This window comes from Pristis pectinata, chromosome 28 (assembly GCF_009764475.1).
Source record: "Pristis pectinata isolate sPriPec2 chromosome 28, sPriPec2.1.pri, whole genome shotgun sequence".
In the NCBI taxonomy this organism is placed as follows: domain Eukaryota; kingdom Metazoa; phylum Chordata; class Chondrichthyes; order Rhinopristiformes; family Pristidae; genus Pristis; species Pristis pectinata.
The window spans coordinates 30,227,641-30,249,336 of NC_067432.1; the positions used below are offsets into that span (position 1 = coordinate 30,227,641).

Genomic DNA, 21,696 nt, shown 5'->3' on the forward strand with positions numbered 1-21,696 from the left:
CATTAAAAGCTCTCGATAGGAACAGGAACCATTTTAATTTCCAAACAATGATGTCTCTCAGCAGAGTTAAATGTATCTTAAGATCTATTCTCTGATATAGTCAGGAAAATTCCTTGGAAGGATATGATAAGTTCAGGCCCTGCATCTTGGTCCCAATGTGCATCAAAATCCAAATTAAAAAGACAAATTTTCTACAAATTTTTTTGGGATGTTGAAGACATTTTAATGATACAAGTTAAATAGAAAACACTGGATCAGCTGTGGCAACAACACAGGCGCTCCGCCTATTCCACACCAAGTACTTTGAAGACCTTTGAGAGCAGTTCCAGTTACACTGCTTCCCAAAATTATTTTCAAATTGGACATTGCAGAGCTGTATTCATTGGTTATAACTTGCATGAAATTCTGCTCAACTCCTGGAGATATCTTTAACGGCATAAAGTACTGCAAGGAATGAGAATTACCAGAGAAGTACCAATTTTCAATTGGGGGAATTTAGGAGTACACCTCGTTCATTGAATATTGTGAAGCATGGAGCCACAGGGATGAGATTACTTCCTCCACCAGGACCTGGCATGAACAATGAAGTGAACTATTTCTGTACAATCTACAAAATTATGCTGAACAACTGGCATTGCTCCAATGAAAATATTATAATGTATTAATGTCAAATGTTAAATACAACTGGAACATTAATTTCCCTGCTAAATCAGATTGTAAATGCACTTCAATACTGAAAATAATGCCACAATTGCTTCTCCACAAAATCCCCCAAATTCACTCGAAGAATAAATGAACCTACATCATTGTCCTTTCCCAGGTCAAAATCCAGTTTACTACATTGAGCAGACAATATCATTCACATTCTCCAGAAATCAATGCACGATTTTGAACTTGGTCATGGAAAGGCATACCAGGCTGACAGTGGAAAACTTCAGGGATGTGCTTAAAGCCTTCTTGATGAAATGCAACATCCCCACTGACTCCTGGGAATCCCTAGCCGATGACCCTTCAAAGTGGAGTAGGAGTACGGTATTGAGAACCTCAGGGCAATGCGTCAGGAATACACAGAAACCTTGTGTAAGCAGCAGAAGGAGCAAACCACTCTACAAACTACCCACCCATGCCATCAGGCACTCTCTGCCCATCTTTGCACAAGTATGCAATTCCCATATTTGATCATCAGTCACCTGGATCCTTGATCTCAAGTGACTGCTTAAGGAGAACACTTTAATCTGCCTTTTGGGAGGGGCATACGGTAACATACCAGAAAAACCTTAGGACATAATATTTCCAGAAATATCTTTGATTCCCAGAAATCATTCAATCATATGATCGTAAGATCATTTAATGTCTTTAAGATTAATAAATTTAACATATATTACTGCTAGTGTGATAAAAGGAGCTGAGGGACAAATTTGGCTCATTATCTGTGTAAGGCAGTTTTTGTTTTACTAATTGAGAAAGGAAGGAAAGTAATAAAATGAAAAAAAAACAGTTGACTAAGAGCTAAAGATCACACCTGCACATTTTTATCAGGCGGGCGAGTGTTGACCTGTTCTACACATTGATGCTTGCAAAGGAGATGGTTGGGCCAGGGGCTCATGGGTACCCAGCAGGTACCCAGATTGTTATCAATCATGAAGTCAAATCGTCAATAAATGTGAGCACTGGAAACTTAGCAGCAGTTCAACAATCAATAAACCTTTAGGACTGTCCCAAAATGTAACCAGTCGCACCCTGAATTACAATGATCCACATTGAGTGCCAGCCCCTTATTACGTGGTTAAATCTTAATGCCTTCTGACAAGCAAGCCACGTCTATAATACATTTGGAGACTGACAATAAAAGCAGTCTTACTGAAACGGCCAATATCCTAAGAACAAATAAAAGAGTGCATATTTATACCCCCCCCCCAAATAGATTTTCATTTTTAACTAGAAATCCAATACTCTTCATCAGGCTGTCCACGATAAACTCACATCTACAGAGTGCTTTTGTGAAAATGCACCAAGGTACTTTGCAGAATTGATTCAATATCATTGATTAAGCAGGAGATATTGGTCAGGTCACCAAGAGAGCTTCATCTCCTTGTTCAGAAAATAATTAGACTTTAATATCCAACAGAATACCAGAACATCCTTCAGAAAATGCTGGAAGCACTCAGTGGGTCAAAAGGATTGATTATCTGCAATTGTTAAATTCAACATCGCATCTTCTGTCTGTAAATGCAACATGTACAGATAGAAGGTGAGATGCTATTCCTCAAGCTGATGTTGGGCATTGTCAGAGTAACATAGGAGACTGAAGACAGCAAAGACAAGGTGGGAACGGGACTGAGCATTAAAGGGGCAGGTGACTAGAAGCTCAGGATCACCCTTGTAGATTGAAGGGGGCTGTCCTGCAAATCGGTCACCCAATCTTCATTTGATTTTCCCAATGTAGATGAAATCACATTATTTTATACTTAAACATGTTGAAATAGACCTTCCAGGCGAAGAAGCAATTCACTTGTGCAGCTTCCAATTTAACGTACTGCATTCAATGCTCAATGTGATCGACACGACACTGGAGACACCGAACAGAGCTTCCGTGACTACTTTGCAGAACACACCAGTTCAGTCTGCAAATCATTTTAATTCTCTGCCCCACTTTCACTTTGACCTTCCTTCCCCTCAGATCCCCTTTCAACCTCCTGCCCTCACTTTAAACCTAAGTACTCTAGTCTTAGACACCTCTTCTAAGGGGAAAAGTTCTTACTACCTACAGTACCTTATCTATGCATCTCATAATTTTGTACACTTCTATCAAGTCCCCCCTCAGCCTCCTCCACTCTAAGGTAAACAAACCCAGCCTACCCAATTTCTCCTCATAACTGAGATACTCCATCCCAGGCAACATCCTGGTGAATCTCCTCTGCACCCTCTCCAGTGCATTCACATCCTTCCAAAAGTATGACAACCAGAACTGCACACAGTACTCCAACTGTGGCTTAACAGATATTTTGTAAAATTGTACCATAACATTCCTGCTCTTATATTCTGTGCCCCAGATAATAAAGGACCACCTCCTTTGCTGCTGTCTTCAAAGATCTTTGAATTTGTACTCCAAGATTCCTTTGTCCCTCAATATTCCCTTGGGCCCTGCCATGCATAGTGTATATCCTACCCTTTTCATTCTCCCAAAATGCCTTACCAAGATTAAATTCCATCTACCCACTTTACTAAACAATCAAGATCATCCTGTACCCTAAGACCCACTTCATCATCAGCAACACCACTACATAACTGTGCCTTTTTGCTTCAATTTGTTTCCATTTTCTTTTCTATCATCAATTGCTATTTTGTCTTTCAAAAGTTATTATTTGAGTAATTTGATTCCTCTTACTCTCCAGCCCTCTCACTCTCTGCAATTTAAAACACACTTTCTCACTTCCAAAGGGTCGCTGACCTGTTTCACTGCCCACAAGTACTGCTTGACCCACTGAGCATTTTCATCATTTTCTGTTTTGGTTTCACACTCCATCATCTACAGGTTTTTTTTGCAGCGAAACATCCTTGGCACCTCAACTTAAGAAAGTTAAGCATTGCCTCAGCAATGAACTTTACGTGCAGCCAATTTGACCGAGCTTCATCATGTCACTGGACTTGACCCTATGGGTTTGAAATTCCTTTGGGCAATTCAATCCAAAACCTAGTCATTCACATAATCCAATTCTTCATGCTTCAAAAACATACTTCCAGAAATTTGATCTGGTTCTCCATACACAGTTTAAAGGTGTGTAATGTTTCTGGTGCCTTGGAGTCTGAGTAACTGTCAATTCACATACAAGTCCACACTACTACCAACATCTTCAGAGTATACCACCGCCCAACCTCAGCTCAGCCAGATCCTCTGTCTGACCCTATCCTGCCATGAATTCCAGCCTAGCACCAACTGGTTTCATGCCCAATGTCCCCAACCCTTAAAGCCACACCCCCATAGTCCCAACCTGATTCCAATGCTCAATCATCACTACCAAACCCGGTCCCTTGCTTCTCACGAGTCGCCTCTCTACAACTCCCACTTCCCCATCTGCTTCTCAGCCTCCTGCCTACCAGATTATTTCTTCTAGTTTAGCACAAATGGAATGAATATGTTTGTAATGTCTATTTTGGCTACTTGTGAGCTTTACAGATAAGTGGCAACAGCTTCTCAATCAGCAGCATTTTAAGGCCCCTTCACTGAGAAGGATGAAATTCCAAGTGTTTGACTTTGTGTGCAACCAAGTTTTTAGTGTATTAAGGTTGTGGAATCAAGATCACCAGCTGAATGGCAAAATGGCTCCAGGGTTCAGTGGCCAGGCCCTGTTCTTGTTTTTACACGACAATTTTGCCCATATTAACATTTTGAAGTTTGCAAACAATTGTATATTAAATTTGACCTTCTAAACAGTTTTAAAATATCTCCCAATTGTCCCAGAGGTCTATGTCCCCAAGTTGCTAGAGACACCAACAGGAGAAAAACTAAACCCCTATTTCCAATCCTGCAAGTATTTCACATCAAGAAGATTTTGCATTGGATCCATACACTACATCTGTAAAACTGTCAAAGTAAGGGAAAAACTGCCATTGATCCTTCGGATTCTGGCAGGAATAGTGGATTTGATGTACTGTTAAAATATATTAGCAATGTACTTTTGGAGAATTGGAGATTCTATTTGGCTTGACTTTGGTTAGACAAAACTAGCACTTGAAAAACAAACAGTTTGTGGTTCTCTCCTCCTGTCACATTTATTTTAATGGATGGATAATCACATACAGAATGTGTAAGATTTCATCAAACAGGCTACTGGCACCATCAGTGCAGAGGCACTAACAGTACCTTGTTATTCCTTTTTTTTCACCATTTATTTTGTGATTTATGTGGTTAGCGTAACGTTTTACAGCGCCAGCAACCCGGATTCAATTCCGGCTGCTGACTGTAAGGAGTTTGTATGTTCTCCCCGTGTCTACGTGGGTTTCCTCCGGTTTCCTCCCACATTCCAAAAATGTACGGGTTAGGAAGTTGTGGGCATGCTATGCTGGCACCGGAAGCGTGGCGACACTTGCAGGATACCCTCAGAACACTCTATGCAAAAGATGCATTTCACTGTGTGTTTCGATGTACATGTGTCTAATAAAGATATCTCATCTCAAATTTTATGTTTTTGCACGGTACCGCTGTCATATAAGACAGTGATAATAAACCTGATTCTGATTCTTAGAGGCAGAATTTTCTTTCCAGGTGAAGCGGCAATCTGAAAGTGTTCACCTTTAGGAGAACACCAACTAATTTATTTGACCTCTGAAGAGTGGACGGTGGGCAGGCACGGTAGTGTAGCGGTTAGCATAACGCTTTACAGCGCCAGTGACCCGGGTTCAATTCCAGCAGCTGTCTGTAAGGAGTTTGTATGTTCTCCCCGTGTCTGTGTGGGTTTCCTCCAGGTGCTCCAGTTTCCTCCCACATTCCAAAGATGTATGGGTTAGGAAGTTGTGGGCATGCTATGCTGGCGCCGGAAGCATGGCGACACTTGCGGGCTGCCCCTCAGAAGATGCATTTCACTGTGTGTTTTGACTAATAAAGAAATCTTATCTTATCTTATCTTCATAGCCAAAAATTAATGTTCTACATTATATATGGGAAGTACAAACAATACACTATTTTAAAGAAAAAAAGCGATCTAACCTTTTTTACTTGCTCTGTATTTTCAGAAGGCACTGCTACTTTAAACCTTATGCTATGATTGGTTTATGCTTGGATGTCATGGATGGTTACTGGCTGTGAAAGCTGTCAAAGGACTTTGAATGTAATAAATATTTAAAAAATCACAAGTTATTGTAAAGAAAACATACTACTAAAAAATAAAATATATGATTAATATTTTAAAGCATTCAATTAATTAAAACAATGGAAAATACTTGATATAATTAAATACATCTAAGTTACCAACTAAATGAATGTTGGTGGGAACTGTTGGATATTGGTCCTCTGCCGCTGAGTCCAGTGTCAGAGTTTGGTCAGAAGGACAGTGGCCATGGTCCTCTGGAGATTTGGGACTTAAAACATCCCTCAGAAATGATTCAGATTGTTATCCAAGTTATCCCCACACAAAAGGTGTGCATCAATGTGTCTGTATCTGGACCATACATATAACATTACTTAGACATTATGCTCGCAGAAGCCATCTTCACCTCATTCCAGTAACTAAATATGCAACCATATTTACACATTACCAATTTACATGCTTTCAGATAGTCTTATGTTCGATATTTGAAGTACCTTAGTCCTCTATTGTACTGTGTAATGAAGTACATAAACATGTTATCCACCATGATACTTTTATTAAAATCACTGGTATTCAATTTTTTTTTTGGCTCAGTTCAATATCTATTTGGAGTTTAAAAAGACTATCACATCACTGCCATCACTGCGAATATACTTCATGTCTAGTTGCTTGATGAGGAAAATTTCGTAATTCAATCATGGATTATATTCACCCCTTGGGGCAAACTCATGTATTTTCTAAGGCATGGCCCGTGGGTGGAATGCCCACATGTGTGCATCTTTAGGAAAACTATATACATACAGTATAATTGTAGCATTTCAGATTGCATCATAGCAGGCTGCCATAAATGATAGGCAGGAAATATGACTGTTTTTAGCACAATGATAGGACACCTTAAGGCATCATTATTAGTGGACTATCCTATATAAACAGAATTACCAAACATTTTTGCAATATACCTGTTGTATTCTTAACCACACCTAATCATTAAGAATAAGGAAACTTTACAGAAACTTACCAACACCAAATATATCTCAGGAATTTGGCCAAGACATTATGTAACAGGATCCTACATTAAGGTCAAAACCTTAAAATTGTATGAGTGAAATCACAAAGCACATTTTCCATTCAAAAAATAGCAGAAATTGTAAATTCACTCTCCCAAGACACTTGATAATGCAACATCTGACATTTTTAAAATTGAGATTGCAAGCAAAGGTGGTAGCTAGCCAAGCCAATCCACACAGTTACAACATTGGCATCTGTTCAACAACATGGAAAACTGCCCAGGTATGTCCTATCAATAAAAAGCAGGATAAATCCAATCTGGCTAATTAATGATCAATCAGTCTACTCTTCATCATCAGGAAAATGAAAAACTGTGTCATTGAGAGTGCTTTCAATGAGCTATTGCTCACAGATAATCAGTTTGAGTTTCACCAGGACCACACCACTCTAGACCTCATCACAGCCTTGGACCACACATGGACCCAACACCTGAATTCTAGTGGAGAGGCAAGAGTGACTGCTCTTAATATTATGGAAAGAATTGGGAATCAGTAGAGAGAAATGGAACAACACACAAAATGCTGGAAAAACTCAGTGGGTCAGGCAGCATCTATGGAAGGAAATGGACAGTCAACGTTTCAGGCCAAGACCTTTCATCAGGACTGGATGGAATATTGGTGGAGAGCAAAAGAAGAAAATAATCAGAGTACAATCTGGTTCAGAGGCAAGTAATGTTTTTCTTGTTTCATTCTGGTCAACTAAATAAAAGAAATATGTCATCTTTGATTTTATATTTTTCTAATGATGACAAGTATCACCAATGTGTTTTGGATTTCTGATCAATTAAGAGTATAATTTAATCCACAAAACTGAGATAAAATCTAATAGCATGTAAAACTCAATATTCACCACAACAATCAAATCATTAATTACTTGAAACTTAATTTCAATTACATACTGATGCATAAATCAATAAGGCTCTTCACTTGTTCAAGTTAAGTACCTTCAGCAAAAAATAAATGTTATGGAGTAATTAAATATTTAAAACTGTCGTTTCAAATATGTGAACATACCCAAGAGCTGGTTTTAGTCAGGGTGACAATTATTGCCTATATCTTTTACAAAGTTAATGTATTCATGACACGACAAAAAAAACTTTCACTAAATGAATATAAAAAGAAAGAAAAACCTTCAGGAAAAACAAACTTTTGCAAACAAAGCCACACTACAATAAATAAGTGCAGGATTTCAAACAACTATAAATATTCATTTTCAGTGCATTTCAATCCTAATAGTTAAATGTACACCTAAAAGTTAAATTATAACTGATATCAAAATTCAAGAGACAAGTTCAGATCTGAACCTCATTATCCAGTAGCCAATATCATGCACATTGTATTTAATTTCTGATGTTAGATCTCCTCATATTGTTTAGCAAATATTATCCGAACATTACTTCTATAGATTCGGTGTTTGTACCTGCTATTTGTTGCCTATAGGCTTTGCAAGCAGCTTGTTTGAAGGTGGGTCTTATTCTAACTTTCTTTTCAACTTCAGGATGTTCCTCTGGAGTGGTCTGACTTTCATGAACTTCTGAACATGCTTCTGAAACAGCGTGATTTTCGCCTGTTTCTGCCTCTTCAAAGATTTCAGCTGTGGACTCTATAACTTCATTAATACTGCTGATATCATAAGGGACCCCATCACTGTCTTCAGCTAAGGCTGGAACAGTAAACTCTTCCAAAGGCTCTGGTGATAACATCTGCTCATTACTTTCTTTAGGAAAGGTTTTATTTTCCAGTTTTGCAAGAACTTCCTCCATCACCTCAACATAATCCATTCCATTTTCTCCTGCTTGCTCACTGGACTCATCTTCCTCAGCTCTGTAATAGTAGGGCTCATAGTACATATCAGAATCAAGGGTGGTGCTTGATTCACCTGCTGTAGATTGAGAAAAGGTCCTGAAACGACCCATAAAATTGCCTCTTACTTCACCTTCACTCAGACTCTGGGTACTTCTAGAGTCCATTTTACTCCAAACAACCTCCAAGGCAGATTTAGCACGCTGAAGTGATGATCCAAATTTTTGGAAGCTGAATCCAGTATCTGAGAGATCAATACTAAGGCGACTATGCCAGGATTTAGCAGGTGTCTCTGCTGTGTCATTATCACTAGGTAGCTCACTCTGGCTATGACACCTTAGTGGAGATCTATTTTGATACTGATAATAATCAGTAGAATACGAGTCATGATAGGGGTCATATGTACTTTCCCACTGATTTTGAGATTCCCCATCAAAACCAATGCATTCTGAAGTGCCCAGTGCTGCCTCGTATATTTCTTCCTCATAGTCTTGGCTAGCAGCCTGGTAACTTTCATCAAAATCTGTTGTGTAGCTTAAGACATTCTGCTCAGATGGGCTATTTACTTCAGATGCAAAAACATGCTGTGAAGTGTCTAGACCAGAGTCTGTGCCTTGTTCCAGATGCTGCCATTCTTTCCATGGCGAGAGGTCACATTGCAAGGACAACTGAGAATCACTGTAATGGCTTCTATCACCAGATGCACATATTAACCCATTGCTCATGCCACTATCAGCAGTTTCCATCTTTTCTACTTCGGTTTGTTCCATGTACTGCTGGTCCTCATAGTCATACTGCTGATTACTGGTGTTAACCCATGAGGATGCTGCTTCTTCTTTACCTCTTAACCAAAGATCCTTTTCCGAGGATGACACAACTGAGGCACCATCTGCTCTAATGAAATATTGATTGTCTGAAAAATCTTCAGAGTAAGATACCGACTGACAAAGCTTAGAAAAATCAGACTCAGAGCGACTTAGCTTAGTTGCAGTGTAATCACTCTGTAGCCACGTGGGTGTCAGCTCATTGTAATAAGGCTCTATCTGTTTCTGGGTGTCTTCAAGTCGAGAGCAGTCATCGATACATAACTGCGCTGAATTTGAATACGAGCTACAAACAACAGTTCTGTCAACGTTAACAACATTGTGAGATTCTGCACTTAGTTTTGAAGAGATGAGTACCTTTTCGAAAACTGCTTTTGAACTGATTTCAAAACTGCGGCTGTTAAGGTCTTCTTCCAGGTCTTTGTCACTAGATTCTGAGGATGCCCACTCACTGCCTCTGGGCTCTTCTTCAGTTGCTGTTAATTTCATATTCATACTTTCATAAGTCTGAGATTTTGGTGGAAGTGAAAATTCCTTTCTGTCACTTGGATCATAAAAGATCTCTGTGGAAATTCCAATACCAGAACCTTTCAATTTATAACATTTCTTAAGAATTAAATCTCTATTCTGTGGACTGTCAAAATATACAAGAATAGGGCGGGGCTTTGCACTGATACAGTCTCGCCGCTGCCCTAGTCTATGGGCAAGTTCAATCTGAACAGTTTTTCTTGCATCTGTAAGTCCTAACTTCTCTTCTATAATTGCGTAAATTATACTTTCGGTATTCTCATGCATTTCTTCTGGTACATTAATAAATCTTAGGCTTACACTGTTCCCTTGATAGTTAATTTGTCTAATATAGTCATGAATATCTCTGGTTTCTCTTCTGGACTGTACAAATCCAGAACGTAATTGTTCAATTTCAGTTTGCACCACTTCCACACTTGTGGAAATTTCATCAATGGACTGTTTCAGAGCATTCACATGCCCACGCAGTTCACAAAGCTCAGTTTCTATTTGACTTATTCCTTGAAGTTCCTTAAAAATCATTTCCATGACATCATGAGTCTGACTGATGCAGCCAGTTGAACTGAATGTGGGTTCTAGTCCACTCTTCTGCTGCATGCGCCCAGTTCTGTCCAAAGATTTGCTCCTAAAACCAAGAGATTTTTTCCATGTACTCATTTCTGTCTCTGAAGAAATACACTCTTGACTTTTCTTCCATTTGCGAAGTTTACGTAATGCACCTAGTCGTAATAATGTACGATCCGCATCTGAGCTTCCATCAGATGCAGGAAGGCTACTGACACTTTTCCTATTTCTTCTTACTGGCATAGTGTGTGACTTCTGCTCCTTCACTTTCTGAGAAATGCTGACTTCATTCAATGATTCAGAAGTAGCCCTACTAAAAGACCCCACCACCGGACACGGGTTGTCATTATCTGATGAACTTAGTTTTCTTTTCAGTCCATTAGCTATGGCCACCCTGTAACTCAATGTGGGAGAAAGCGAATACTCTGCCCTTCCTTCTTCTTCATCCACAGATAAATTACGAGCAGATTGGCATTTTGCTAATTGTTTGACAGTGGTCTTCAAATTTGTGGAAATTTTTTGATTTTGTGCCTGATTTGCTTGCGAGTGTCTTTGTAATTTTTGGTCACTATTGCTCTCCTTTTTTCTTGTTGTATTTGCTTGTTTCCTAGCAAACATTCCTTTGTAAAGCTTTGCAATGTAGGTCTGGAGTAGATTCTTCAAAAAGGAAGAAACCATAGGGAGGGGCAACGGGTATTATCGATTCTGGTCAGGTGCTATGAAACTGTGATCAAGCGAATTACACATTTGCATATAACTTTTTGCACATGTGACATCAATGGCATATGTCCTATATCCTAGCAAGTAGATGGCATTTATAAGTTATAAAATATTTAAGCAGATAACTGCCAGAAATGAGTCATAATGTATTTGTATCTGACAGAAACATCTACAAGTCCTGGGGGAAGGGCAACAACACTGAGCCAGCTGGATATCCCATGTCTGTCTCTGTTACAGAAAAAAAGACATTAGCATTGAACTACATATAACATTTAAATTTTTTGTTAAAGTGAGCATCAATATATTATGCCAGCAAACCATTAATGTATAACAAGCAAAATATATAGACATACTATGATTGACAATATAATTTTCCTGACTATATCTTGCAATAACAAACTCTAAAAGCTTTGAGAAATAAGTGTAATATAATTTATACAAAAGAATGTTCTGAACTCTGTAGTAGGAAATCATCTTATAGCACAGTGGTATTTCATTAATGGGTTTCCACTGCATACCACCTTTGCCACATGACATCAAATGGACAGGCTGCTCATTCTAAAGCTACTGAAAACTCTGTGGCTCATTGAACATAACAATCCTTTTGCTGAAATGAGCAAAGAATTTATGTTAAGTACTCTTATGAACTTCAAAAATATTTACACCCATTGTAACACAAATAATATTGTAATACAAAAGGCGCCTTTGTACTATGATATCATTTCCAACAAAGCATGACAAAGAATTCCAATATTTTTTGACAAAATTCTGGGAAGAAACAGGGAACAAAGAGCTATTGAGACAAACTATGTGCAAGAGCTGAATTAACAGTTTTAGATACAATCATTTACTTTGGGTGCTGCATGATTTTTGTCATTTTAGTTGTGTATTTTAAGTTAGCAATTCACGTTTTCAACATCAATGACTTTTCTGCTGATTACTCCGATATTGCTGATTTAAATTAAATGTTACAACCATATTCTCCTCAAAAACAAAATCTTGTAGTTTCTATTGCCTGGAAACTGACAGGCACTTGTTCAGAGATGACAATCAGTCGGTTCACCATAGACCAACCGAAGCTTTGTTCACAGGCACAGCACTGGGAAATTCAGTAGCCCAAGGCTGTATGCTGCTCAACATCCTTGGGCAACCCAAGCCCTTCTCTTCATGCACTCCACCACAAGGCATCATTATATCTGAATCTAGGGCTTCACCTGAGAAACAGGTTTGGGTGTGAGGAATCTGGCCTGATTGGCAAGTAAAGAGGTTGAAAAATGGGGTTAGAAGAAAGGTCAGGGGGATTGGGGGCCCCTAGAAGAGATAGACAAGCATATGATTTAATGGAGAACTATGACAGGTAGGCTCCTAGCACAACGTTTGACAGCCACTGATCATGCAGGTGTGTTTTAAGTCACACTGAAGCAGGCCTCACGTTTTGAAGTTCTACATTTGTGTGAATGAAAATTACAAAACTGTCATCCAGTTGCACATGTATAGGTTCCTCCTGCATTAGTGTGCCAGGCAAATAAGTAAACTGGAAGAAATTCTGTGGATTATCATGCAATTTTGCATTAAGTCTCCAATATCTAGTTAAGGTTTCTTTTCATCAAAATTGAATCATGCAGTGAACAAAGATGTGGAGATACACAATCCAATTTTTAGGATTTTTTGTTTACTTTGAAAAGTATGTTCTATGCCTCACCATGCAAGACATTTTTTATCTTAACTATTGATATTGATTGTATGTTATTGATTATATAATGCCAAAGGGTTAAATTTGTGAACAAGTCTAAGTTATAGTTAGCCTTTTAAGAGAAGATTTATTAACAAGAGTGTGTCATTCAGCATTCTGTTTCTAACGATCACAGCACTGCAGGCGAGAGATTATAAATATGTTTTGGTTTTTTGGGGGGGAAATTCAATATTTCCTCTTTTAGTTAACTCACAGAGTACATAATATCTAACATATTAAAATTTCTGACATTTGTTGTTTTTTGTTTTTCACCTTACTCTGGAACAAACAGAGTTCCAGTAAAAAGGCAATTTAAAGATCAAGTCCAGGTTGATAAAGGTGATAAAGGTGAACATTTTAAATTGTAAAATCAAACAATTAATTACATAATTCAACAAAATGTATATTGTTATTGTTATTTTCCCTCCCATTTATACCAACATTAATTTTAATATGATTATCTAGAAATTCAACTCCAGTCAGTAGCACTAAACAGCTCAATAGTAGCATCAGCATGTTGTACTCTGCCTCTGAATTTGATTCTATTGAAGTCACTACTGACCAACAATTAATTTCGAGGCACATCATCTTCACAAATATATAAATCCCTTTTGCCTGTTTTTTTTTCCTTTCCTCCATCACTCAGTCTGCATTTTGGAGTTTAAAAACAATTTCAGAAAGTATATGTTAGTGGCTGACAGGCAACATCAAGTTACAGGTTTTGTCCAATAAACTCAAACAATTGACTTCTGCACATTCCAGATGTAACCATGTTAACCTCTGATAACTGAAATTACCTCAGTCCTAAATGCTGGAAGCTGGTATGGAAGGGGTTAACTGACACTAAGATGAAAGAAATGTTCATAGAATCTTCACACTGTGATAAAGTAAAAGAATGGCTTCCCTTGAAATGTACACAGCCTATTTATCAGATGATAGATATTTATCAGAAGTCTTATTAACATTTAGAATTTGGTAAAGTATTACCACACACTGCACAAAAAAGTTCCAAATTATGAATCAAATATCCAATGTAAATATGACCAAATGTCTGCCTGCAATTAATTGTGAATTCCCATTAAACCTTGAAGGAAGGACCAGTAGCTTTACAGTGGGAAGTCCAACATTGCATGTTGGAACTCTTCATAGCAGTATGATAGCAGTATGTGCTCAACCCAAAAACAGAATCCACAACCAAAATGTCAAAATTCACCATTTTAGCAAAGAATTCAGCTTTCCTTTATTAACCAGCATAGATGTTACCTGTTCTTTGGCACCTCGGTAGAAGTAACAAATAATAATACCAATGACAACAACAAAGACAGTACATAAAAATATAATTTTGTTTCATTGAAAGTGCAAGTCAGAATGTGACATAATCTGCAATTGTATTCAGGCAAAATGAGGCTAATAGGCTGATTTTATTGTATAAATGTAGCATTTCAGTAAGCTGTTCAATTGACAATCGAGTGCAGGTGCATGAAAGTCAGATGCTTATGTGTGTGAAATGTGTCAATCCTTTGATCCTGATGCCATCGACATTTTGAAAAAGTGGGTAATGCAACATGATTGTAATTGGTACTGTGATTTAATATTCAATTGGTCAAGTGTTGCTAAATACTTATCTTAAATACTGAAGGAAAATACACATCACTTCTAACTTCCAACACCATGCTAATTTCTTCAGCAATTATCATGTTGTACATGGACTGGAGACTTCTTTGAAGGCTGTTAATGCTGCTGTATGACCAGCTAAGGGAAAAGACTGCATCTCTCCTACAGAATCAGTATTGGCAGTTTCTTCTACTGCATTGTGGCACATCTCACTGATGAGGCATGCACAGGCTAAACCAGGAACAAAACATGAGGTTTGATATCAGGTAACTCTATTAAAGTTGAAACCCTTTCTCAAAGTCCAATGCTTGAACACTGGAGCATTCATATTGTTCTTAAAATAAATCAGGAAACATTTGCAAAAGAAAATAATAACTGTCTTTATATACAAAAATGTCTATGTTGTGCAATTTTTAAATAATTGCAGCCTTTCTTAAAAATACCTGTGGAGCTTTGAACAAAAGTCCCAACCAGATTAAACTGTTTTTATGATAAGTAAATTCCATTTAGAATTGCTTCAATGCACTTTAAAAGCTGCACGGAAAGAAATACTTCCATTGCAATTTAACTAAGCTGTACCAATGACTTCTGTATCCCTTTATTACATAGACTTCTGTGCCAATTTTGTATACAATGAATTTAAGCTACTTCATAAAGTCTACTATTATAAAGTAAACTAGTGGGTGCTAAGATTTGGCTGATGTTGAAAGTCATAATTCATCATTGCATTAAAGATGTCAAGGCATATAAATGGATAAACACTTCTGTGTTATGAAGTTCTAATTTTATTTACCTGCCTTTTATTAATTAAATGTCATTTAAGGTCCAGGTATGAACTTTTCTAGCACCAGGGAAATTTAACTTGATAATCACAAATGTGACTTGTAACCACTATGCTGTTCTGATGAATGATCCCGGACATAGGAGCATCCTTCCACAGATGCTCCCTGAATGCTGAGTTTTTCCAGCATTTTCTGTTTTTATTTCAGATTTCCAGCATCTGCAGTCTTTTTTCTGATTTCCATGTGCTGGTTTTATGATATGGCAGAAGGTTTTTGTTTTCAATTCCGTACATAGTTAAAAACCGATTATTATTAACTACTAAATAGTTGTATATCAAGTGTTGCTGGCTCATAGTACAATTTTAGCTAGTATGCAAAGTATAAGAAAATTTTTATTTTCTCGTACGTAAAGAGCAAAAGGATGGCTAGGGTAAAGGAAGGTCTGATTAAAGACAAAGGTGGGAGGATGTGTCTGGAAGCTGTGAAAGTGGGTGAGGTTCTCAATGAATACTTCTCTTCAGTATTCACCAAGGAGAGGGGTCTTGATGATGCTGAGAACAGTGTAGGTGAGGGTAATGTTCTAGAGTATGTAGATATTAAGAGAGAGGATGTGTTGGAGCTGTTAGAAAATATTAGGACAGATAAGTCCCCGGGGCCTGATGGAATATTCCTCAGGCTGCTTCAAGAAGCGAGGGAGGAGATTGCTGAACCATTGGTTAGGATCTTTGAGTCCTCGTTGTCAATGGGGATGGTACCGGAGGAGTGGAGGGTGGCGAATGTTATCCCCTTATTCAAAAAAAGGTAGTCGGGATAGTCCACGGAATTACAGACCAGTGAGCCTTACGTCTGTGTTGGGTATGCTGTTGGAAAGGATTCTAAGAGATAGGATCTATGAGCATTTGGAGAAAGATGGACTGATTAGGGACAACCAGCATGGCTTTGTGAAGGGAAGATCTTGCCTCACAAGCCTGATAGGGTTCTTTGAGGAAGTGACCAGGAAGATTGATGAGGGTAATGCAGTAGATGTGGTCTACATGGATTTTAGTAAGGCATTTGACAAGGCTCCACATGGTAGGCTTCTTCAGAAGGTCAGAGGCCAAGGGGTCCAGGGAAGCTTGGCCGTGTGGATTCAAAATTGGCTTGCCTGTAGAAAGCAAAGGGTTGTGGTGGAGGAAATGCATTCAGATTGGAAGGCTGTGACTAGTGGTGTCCCGCAGGGATCGGTTCTGGAACCTCTACTTTTTGTGATACTTATTAACGACTTAGATGAGGGGGTGGGAGGCTGGGTTAGCAAGTTTGCAGATGGCACAAAGATCGGTGGTGTTGTGGATAGTGTAGAGGGCTGTAGAAGCTTGCAGAGGGATATTGATAGGATACAGAGCTGGGCTGACAAGTGGCAGATGGAATTCAATCCAGAGAAATGTGAGGTAGTACACTTTGGAAGGACAAACTCCAAGGCGGAGTACAAGGTAAATGGCAGGATTCTGGGCAGTGTAGAGGAGCAGAGGGATCTGGGGGTTCATATCCACAGATCACTGATAGTTGCCTCGCAGGTGGATAGGGTAGTTAAGAAAGCTTATGGGATGTTAGCTTTCATAAATCGGGGGATTGAGTTTAAGAGCTGCAAAGTGATGATGCAGCTTTACAAAACTCTGGTTAGACCACACTTAGAGTACTGCGTCCAGTTCTGGTCGCCTCATTATAGGAAGGATAAGGAGGCATTGGAAAGGGGGCAGAGGAGATTTACCAGGATGCTGCCTGGATTAGAGAGTATGGATTATGAGGAGAGACTAAAAGAGCTGGGGCTGTTCTCATTGGAGAGAAGGAAGATGAGGGGAGATATGACAGAGGTATACAGGATATTGAGAGGAATAAATAGAGTGGACAGCCAGTGCCTTTTTCCCAGGGCACCAATGCTCAAAACAAGAGGACATGGCTTTTAAGGTATTGGGTGGGAAGTTCAAGGGAGATGTCAGAGGGAGGTTTTTCACCCAGAGAGTGGTTGGTGCATGGAATGCGCTGCCTGGGGTGGTGGTGGAGGCTGATATAATGGACAAGTTCAAGAGATTGTTAGATAAGCATATGGAGGAATTTAAGATAGAGGGATATGTGGGAGGAAGGGGTTAGATGGTCTTAGGTATGGTTTGAAGGGTGGCACAGCATGGTGGGCCAAAGGGCCTGTAATGTGCTGTATTGTTCTATAGTTCTATGGTTATTACTTTAACCATCGACTTTTGTCAAATTACACAAGTAAGGTTTAGGTCCCTTTTGATAAAATGCCGTTATATAAAACAACATCTTCCTTCAGAGGTACATTATCATAGCAGAAAGTCATAGTGTAAGTAAAGAAAACACAGTAAGTGAAATTCAAACAAAAACTGCAGATGCTAGAAGTTTAAAGCAAAAACAGGAAATGCCGGAAATACTCAGCAGGTCAGGCTGCCGCTGTGGAAAGAGAAACAGAGTCAATGTTTCAGGTTGAGGATCCTTCGTCAGAGCTGGAGGGAGACAGAAGAAGCTTATAAAGCTGCAGGTGGAAGGATGTCTCTGATAGAGTAAAACCAGGGTGACCATGGGGATAAATTGTACATGAGTTTCACCTTATCAGAGACATCCCCCTTCCTCACCCTCTCTGCAGCTTCACAAATTTCTTTTGTCTCCTTCCCAGTTCTAACAAAGGATCTCCAACTGAAATGTGGACTGTGTTTCTCCTCCCACAGATGCAGCCTGACTTGCTGAGTATTTCCAGTATTTTCTGTTTTTGTTTTAGGCAAACACAGTAGATGGGCTTAATTCATAGCCTCATGGTTAGGAGTTCAAGTTCCATTCAAATTTAATTCTACCAATGCATTAATTTCTATTTCATGCCTTTTATAGTCTCTCAAGTTCAGACGGGAGGTATCATATGCCCTTGAGGTGTAGGATAAGAGCCATCTTGCCTTGCAGAGAACATCCTGAAAAAAATCTTGATAATGGCACAGAAATGGGCAAATAAGGTTTAAACGTCTCAGGTAGACACTCCTTTCTCCCCCTGAAGTTGCATTTATTGCCTCAAATTCAAGAATTATGAAAGCTGAGATCAAGAAATCTTCCTTCTTCACAAATCAGTGGTTACATTCCCCAGTTCCAACATAACTCCATGTGATCTCAGCAACTGCCAGATTAACTGTTAGGTAGTTTGAAACTGTTGTAATTATGAGGACACAATTCAATCCTAAACACTGAATTTAAACTCCAGTATTTCTATTCTATGCTGCTCTTGAAGTTACTGTTATTTGAAAATGTAAGAAACAAGTTTAAAGTACATGTTGTGTACTTTTAACTATAAAAAATCCTGCTTTAACTTTTTTGACCAATAAAAAGTCGTGAAGCATTTTGGTTTAGATTTTCATTGCCGTTTCATTGGATCATGGAACCAATGGCCTTCCCTTTATGGAATAAGCCTGATTCTTATTCCATTGATTTCGAAAGGACAAAAACCAGGCAGCTTCTCTAAAGGATAGCCAATCGGTTGGCAATGTGGTGAACAATTTTCTTCAACAATGGAATTTATTTTATCAGGAATATAAATTAATTATTTTGATCTACAGTGTTAATAACTAACCAAGAGAAGGGTTGATAAGACCTAAAAAGAGTCCCAGTCCTGAAAATTTTTCTTGCAACCATATGCAAGTAAAGGAACCTGCAGCACAGTTGTTGAGATAGTGACATAATGCTTTCATTAATTGCCCATTGTGTGATTTGCCTTAACACTGTACTAATTTGGTGAGGTGAAGGAGGGGAAAATTGGTAAACTAATTAAACTGACTGACCATATTACCAAAGTACATTCTCCAGCAGACGTAACATCTAATGCATGGGAACTTTCCCCAGCAGTGAATACAGCAGCATTATTGCATAGGTTTGCCTAAAAGCTCCCCTACTGAGTTGACAATAGCCCTTTAAACAATGGAAATTCTCTCTGAGCAGAGGAAAGCCCCTTAGATTAGCAGATGAAGATGCTTGTGAAATTATGTAATGCAGTAGATTTATCATTTTGATAAAAGTTAGATAATCTTGGTATTCCACATCTAATTAACACTAAAACAGTCTAACTGTGGACTGTCTGATTTTAGTTCCTAAACTCCATAGCAGGATACTTAAATATGAAGTGCATATATTGTTTCACATAAAAATTTGAGGTTGTCACAATGGTTATGATTCAATTTCCACAATATATCTTTTCCTGCACTGTTTAAACCTCATTTAAAGAATTGGGTAAGAATGACAGAGTTAATGAAAATTAAAATCATTTCAGATATAAAGCCTTCAAAACCAATTTGAAAGAACAGGTACTAACTGTGAGGACAACTGCTGGCTATCCTGACAGCACTACTGAAAAAAAGAACATGTATACATTTTAAACAGGTTGTGTGTTGTGGCAATTTTGCAGGCTGTTCATGCTGAAAGATTAATCAGGATACAGGGATGCACACAACAGAAGGAATATTACATTTTTATTCCTATTTGTGAAATGACTTAAAATTGCTGTATTACACAGCAAAAATGTAACATCAACATGGTCGCACTAAAGAAATAATGGGTTCTTCAGCTACGCATTGAACTACATTCTTAAACCCCAGGCAATGAAACTGTAATATACATGAAATTTAAAGCTCTGAGGTATCAAATGGGATTTACTTACATTATTAATCCATGATTTCTGCATAACAGCTGATTTAAGCAGAACAAAAAGACAAAACACAAGCTATAATAGAATTAACTTAAGTGTCAGGAAAATTAATTGCAACATTTTAAGATGAGTTATAAAAATAAATACAAAATTAAATAATTTACATATTTCAGAGAGATAAGAAACTGGAACATACCTGTATTTTTCCAGATTTGCAATGAAAGAAACTACCCACCAAACAAAGGGACACATGAGAATTTTCCTTCAGTGAAGAAATACAAAGCAAAAAGCACACATTTGATCTCCCGTGCTTAATGAAAAGGGGAAATGCTACAACAGACAGCACAGCCGATCCACAGTGCTTCAACTCAAGTGCGATCAGGCAGACTGGTGCCCTGCAATGTTATCTTTTCTCTAAATTCCAGTGGTTTCGCTAAGCAGCATTAACTGCATTCTTTACAACTTGCTACATGTAGTAAATTGCTGACACTGTTCCAAAGCATCACCTGAAGTACAATCCTTTTCTCTTCCTTTCACGCTGCTTTGACGTAGCTTTAGCATGGGATTAAGTCAGTGCCCCTGACAACTATTGAATTGGTACAGCTTTCAACAACCACTACGGACTGACATTCCTATCATCGCGTGCATCAGCTTTAACTTCACATAGCAGCCTGCTTTGTACCACAGCTTTGCACTCTTCTGCCCACATTCTGAATAGTATGACCAGCAGTCTTTCTCCCCTATAGTAACGTGTCTTCCTGCTTAGAGATGGTGTGAAATGAGCTCACCACAGAAAAAAAAATAAACCCTGCTCACAGATTTTACACATGCAATGCTGTAACAGACCCACAGCCGACAGCAGATGCATTGCGAGCTGCAATACTGATAACAGTGTGAAGCTTTCCCTCAGGCTCGGTAAGGAAATCTGTTTGTCAGGGTTGTGCTGTACCTGACCTTTCATTTATCAGCTCAACGTGACCTATTGTGACAACTACATAACCATTTTCCATAATAGGGGGCTGTTTATGGTAGATTATCACTAAGTTTACTGATTGGATGGATGTTTCAAATAGATTTTAAAAATTCAAACATTTTTGTACTTTAATATTGGAACACTTTCACCTTAAATTCACTGCCACTCCATTCCAGTAAGTATTTTGCTTAATTAATCACCCACTTAAAAAAAAACAAAATTAGAGCAGATTTCAGTTTCATTTTTTCCCCAGTGGTGTAAACCATAAGGCAAGAAGTAATTAAAATGTACAGCAATGAAATACCCATTTATACGTAATCATTTGAACACAACTATTTCTTAATTAGGTTCACGAGATTAAGGTGTTTTTTTTTACTGAGTATCCAATGCATTACTTCTTTGAGAAATGTATACCTTTAAAAACATTCAATGTGGAATGTGGCCAAAGAATTATTAGGAATTTTGCTTTGCAGATATTAGCAAACACTGTTCCTAACACTGGAAGTTTAGCCATGTGTATTTTTACTGTGCTGTGCTTTAGGGAAATGGTTAACAAAAATACTTCTTAATTATAAACTTAATTACCAGATTTGACTTTCTATGCTGAGTT

General features: G+C 38.3%; 1 protein-coding gene across 1 annotated transcript in view; it reads right to left on the reverse strand.

The window, feature by feature from the left end:
• The window catches only part of LOC127583971 (protein unc-13 homolog C-like), a 424,484-nt gene extending 403,552 nt beyond the window's left edge, over positions 1-20,932 (reverse strand). The window contains 3 exon segments of the mRNA XM_052040443.1: positions 8,295-11,541; positions 20,126-20,154; positions 20,310-20,932. Coding sequence (XP_051896403.1) covers positions 8,295-11,271 — 2,977 coding nt within the window. The 5' untranslated portion in view covers positions 11,272-11,541; positions 20,126-20,154; positions 20,310-20,932.
• Positions 20,933-21,696: the final 764 nt, after the last annotated feature.